We start from the raw sequence: 5,729 nt of genomic DNA on the forward strand, positions 1-5,729 counted from the left end.
GGTTCCTAATCACCCAGACCTGCCACAGCCCCTACATATACCTCTCACTCCCATCACTCGGTGTCTCGTATTGCACTTCTACGGTTCACAACCCTGAGAATTCCCGCAGCCTGACTAGCGCTTGGATTATTGCTACCGCCGTCATAGTTTGCCTTAGGTTGAGCGTCGCCTTTGTTCATGTTTTGTGTTCGTGCTTAGTTCTCGTTTAGTTAATCCTTTGCCGAGTGTGACTCGTGTTTTGTTTGCCGCAACGGCGTTTATAGTTTATAGTTTTGATCATACAGAGGTTGCCTCTACGTGTTCCTTTCTGCGCGCTGATCGCCAGCCCTCTTGGGTCTCGGCAGGGTCACGGGCCTGCGTCCCTCTGTGTAGTGACTGTATTCCCTGTGACTGCCGCAGCATCTACGTGTCGACATCCTGTTGTCTGTGCTGTGTGTCCCTGGTTGTCTCCATTTGCAAAATAAACTCTGTTTCAAGATTACTATCTTGAAGTCTGTTCGCTCCGTGACAGCTACAATGAGCGCTTCCCTCACAGAGCGTGAAACAAACACAGAAAAGCATAACCCACTATTTGCTCCCACGTTTCCCGGAACACAAGGGAACAGGTAACACACACACACACACACACACACACACACACACACACACACACACACACACCCCGGTTTGCTCCCACGTTCCCGGAACACAAGGGAACAGGTGAGTACAACGCTAAACATTTTGATCAGTGCACTCAGAAACCCCATCCAGTGTTAAATCACCCATAGCGTGAGAGTGGTGTGTGTGTGTGTGTGTGTGTGTGTGTGTGTGTGTGTGTGTTTGTAAGGGTGTTCATACACACACACAAAGTCACACATAACCTAATAGGCACTCAAATGGAACAGAATTACACATTAAAGCAGGGTAGTAAACACAGACGATCCCGATTCCAACTTTAACATGGAGCACAGGGAATCACAGGAACTATCTACATCACAACTACTCTACTCTGGCACACACACACACACACACACAAACACACACACACACACACACACACACACACCACTGTAGCATGCTCCAGTATTTAAACACACACACACACTTACACACACATACACACACACACACACACCACAGTAGCATACCCCATTATTTAAAAACACACACACACGCACACACACACACACACACACACACAGCACAACACCACTGTAGCATGCCCCAGTATTTAAACACACACACACACACACCACTGTAGCATGCTCCAGTATTTAAACACACACACACACTTACACACACACACACACACACACACACACCACAGTAGCATACCCCATTATTTAAACACACACACACACGCACACACACACACACACACACACACAGCACAACACCACTGTAGCATGCCCCAGTATTTAAACACACACACACACACACCACTGTAGCATGCTCCAGTATTTAAACACACACACACACACACACACACACACACACACACCACTGTAGCATGCTCCAGTATTTAAACACACACACACACACACACACACACACACAGACACGCACACACACACAACACAGTAGCATACCCCATTATTTAAACACACACACACGCACACACACACACACACACACACACACACACACACACACACACACACACACACAGCACAACACCAATGTAGCATGCCCCAGTATTTAAACACACACACACACACACACACACACACACACACACACACACACAGCACAACACAACTGTAGCATGCCCCATTATTCAAACATATAATGCAAACACTTCCTGAAAACATTTCTACGTTTGTCTAAATATTCTACCCATCAATGGCCAACATTTATAACATTTACCAGCCCCCAGCAGAGCCCTCCCAGACGAGTCAATGCATTGGACACATTCACACACACACACACTCTCACAAACACACACTCACTCTCACTCTCACACACATACACACTCAGAGACACAGACACACACACACACTCACACACACACACACACACACACACACTCACACACACACACTCACTCTCCCACACACAAACACACTTTCACTCACACACACACACACACACACACACACTCACTCACTCTCACACACACACACACTCACACACACACACTCACAAACCTCTCTCCTGAGGCCCCGACTGACGAGTCTATGCATTGGAAATGTAAACCCTTCAATACCATTGATAACTTATCAACAACAACAACAACAATAATAATAATTCAAAGCAGGTTGGTTTTACCGCAGCTTCCATTGTGGCCAGGTCTCAGAAGCCAGTCTGCTCTGAACAGAATACTCCACACACACACACTCAGAATACTCCACTTCCTGTGTGGGTTCGTGTGTAAGCTCTTTTTCACAGAAATCGAGTCACAATGATAGAAAAAGATAACAGCTTTATCATCTCCAGTGATGAAATGATCCTCAACAGGAAAGCACACTCACACACACACAAGTACACACAGAACACTGTGTGTGTGTGTGTGTGTGTGTGTGTGTGTGTGTGTGTGTGTGTGTGTGTGTGTGTGTGTGTGTGTGTGTGTGTGGAGGACAGGATGAAGTTTGGGCCTCTGAGTGTCTGACCACTTGTTCTCCATCCGGGGTCCAATCACACGCAAGCTGTAGAGAAAGACAAGTCTTCTGTGTGCGTGTGTGTGCGTGAGTGCGTGCCAGCATGCGTGCGTGAAGAGGTCCTGAACGTATATGATCTTATTCCTGATCAGCGACTGCAGGAACACACACACCAGAGAAGGGTTGAGAACGAGAGAGAGAGAGAGAGAACGAGAGAGAGAGAGAGAGAGAGAGAGAGAGAGAGAGAGAGACAGAGAAAGAGGAAGATAGATATAATCATATTCTGGGTTAGATGTGCACACTCAAGGTTTAAAAATGTCACATGTCACTATAAATTAGACAGCATTCTTGGCTGTTTTGAAGTACATCAAACTTTGTTTTTTATGTTACATATGTGTTGTTTTTGTGTATATTCATTTATGTTCATATAGTCATTTGAAATACTTTGCTAATTCATATAGATTGTACTCATCTGCACCCCAGCATCACATCCTGTTATTAGAGAAACATCTACAAGACGTGTCAGAATGTTGCCATGGTGATAAGGTAACAATATACGTATATACAACAATATATGGTGTACAAAAGGGAAGAGAGTACAGATGTGCTTTTCCTTATTGACAGGGTTACGTTGAGCCATTCGTCTGATTCACCATCCGTCTAATTTCCTTTCAGGGTAAGAGTGATTTCCTGTTTAATATAATGACCTATTGAGACATCTGTCATTAACATGAAGCATATTGTAGGATAAGCATCATATTATTGAGATGTGGGTTGGCAATCCTCTATTCACCTTCTGCCCTCTGCTGGTGGAGAGAAGAACTGCAGAGCTGCTTGAATTCAATCTTCAGTCTTCAAGTCTGGAAGTTAATGATTGAAAGGACTAAATACCATAAACCTGAATTACAACACAGCTGGACTTTCCTCCTGGTCATAGTCTGCTTCTCAAGATCTCGGTAACGTTGGATAAAATGTCAGCTAGAATGTAAACTCTTTAGTTTATGAACCTAAGCTAAACTGGTAATAACAGGAAGGACTGAGAGAAAATGAATGTGCTTTTCCTTATTCCAGGTGACCCTCTCCCCCATATGTAAGGCAGGTGTCATCCACGAGTCACTAATGATGGTGGACTGGTAGGTTAGGGACTGGTAGGTTAGGGACTGGTAGGTTAGTACAACAGGGACACTAATGATGGTGGACTGGTAGGTTAGTACTACAGGGACACTGATGATGGTGGACTGGTAGGTTAGTACTACAGGGACACTGATGATGGTGGACTGGTAGGTTAGTACTACAGGGACACTGATGCTGCTCCTTTCCTTGTGTGCTTTAAAGTTTGCCTTTCTACCTAGAGCACTGAAAGTGTTTTGTTGTGATCATAGTGTGTGTGCAGCCGAGCTGACTCACCAGCTTAGGACCTGAAGTTCTTTTGTACTCGGCATAGAAACGCCAGAAATAAAAGTCTGTAATCCAAAATGTGTCTTTTTGTTTGTTTACTTAATAACTTAAAACATACAGTATAAAAAACTCAGGATAATACTTTTCTAAAAGGTTAACTGGCATTAAGTGAAAGTCAAAAGACTGTGTTGCTCCAAGGTCCAGTGGCTTCTGCCTGGTTCGCTGGGATTCTTATACTTTTATACTAAATCAAACAGCCAATCAAATTATATTATTCTCAGCATCAATGGTTAACTATCAATATTTCTATTTCTACATTACACATGCAACACAGTTTCTTCTTAGTTCTCATAACTATCATTAAATCTTAAATGATCAATGTGCAATTATTATTCAATTACAATGTTATTGCAAAAACTATTATTTCCATAGAAATGGCAACAACAGTGTGATTTATCCTTTATCCTGTTATCCTTTATAGATGGCCTTCTTTCAACAGGTTTCATTTTCAGTTGTCAAAGCAAATGTTTATTTTGCCTTGTGTTCTCAATGCCAATGTGTTGTTTTTTGCATGATTATAGCCAGAGCATTTTCTCCTTCACTTTACTGAAGCTGCACATACAGTATCTGTTCTTCTAAAAATAAACAGAAACAGATGAATTTGGTTTAAGTTAACCTACTGTCCTCAGGCTACAGTTATCTTTTTATTAGAGCTGTGAAAAATAACGCGTTAACGCGTTATGATTAAATTACAGGATTCATTAGTTAATTTTTTTAACGCATTTAACGCATGCGCAAAATGAGCTTCCAATATACGCACATTTCCAGCCAATCTGCATTAGTCACCGCTGTAATGGGAAGTTCGTGTTTAAAAAAACCAAAGATGGAACATTCAATAAAACCAAAGTGATATGCACACTCTGCGGGAAGACGTTATCGTTTCACCGTAGCAATACCAGCCTTAAGTACCACCTCAACGCGATGTATGCGTTGGTCGGCGAGGGGAATTAAAGTGGAATGCGCCAAACCACCCTCACTGAACAACGTAGGCCCCTCATTAAGTCTGCCTGTGACAAGTTGACTAGCACAGTTGCCAAATGGATTGCAAAAAGCTGTAGATCGATTAATATTGTTGAGATGGGGTTCACCGAAGTTTTGCGAGTGGCAACGGGGGACTCGAGCATCAAAACACCGCAAAAACGCACAATAATGACAAAAATCCACGAGCTGTATGAAGCTGAAAAGAAAAAAATGAAAATGACGGCTGCTACGAAACATCAGGCGCTGACAGGGGATCACTGGACTTCTGTGAGTAACGATAACTACCTGGGTGTAACTGCATATCTAATCACCGACTAATGGAAGTTAAAGTCGTTTACACTAACGTGCATGAAAACAGAGGAGCGCCACTTTGCAGAGGCATGTGCACAACAGTTCCAAACTGTTGCAAGCAACTGGGCAATTAAAGACAAAACGACCACTATAGGGACAGACAGTGCACGTAATATGATAGACGCGGCTAGACTACTGTAAAAGGGCATTTAGAGGCATTAGATTGTGTCATGGTGTGGTTAATGGTTGTTTGACAAAAAAGAGAAAACATTTTCAACCATCCTATAAAAACAATGGCTAAGAAGCCCAAATAATTTCTGTTTGATCTAAAAAGAAAATATTTTTTTTTTATTCAACCATACAATGGCTAAGAAGCCCAAATTCTGTTTAGGATGAAGATTATATTAATGTTCCATATGGAAT

General features: G+C 42.6%; 1 protein-coding gene across 1 annotated transcript in view; it reads right to left on the minus strand.

Annotated features, from left to right (window-relative positions):
- LOC116223389 (interleukin-1 receptor-like 1) overlaps window positions 1–2,365 on the minus strand; it is a 16,308-nt gene extending 13,943 nt beyond the window's left edge. The window contains exon 1 of the mRNA XM_042703159.1: window positions 2,248–2,365. Coding sequence (XP_042559093.1) covers window positions 2,248–2,259 — 12 coding nt within the window. The 5' untranslated portion in view covers window positions 2,260–2,365. The remainder of the gene's footprint in view (window positions 1–2,247) is intronic.
- Window positions 2,366–5,729: the final 3,364 nt, after the last annotated feature.

Source organism: Clupea harengus, chromosome 2 (genome assembly GCF_900700415.2).
Source record: "Clupea harengus chromosome 2, Ch_v2.0.2, whole genome shotgun sequence".
Taxonomy (NCBI): Eukaryota; Metazoa; Chordata; class Actinopteri; order Clupeiformes; family Clupeidae; genus Clupea; species Clupea harengus.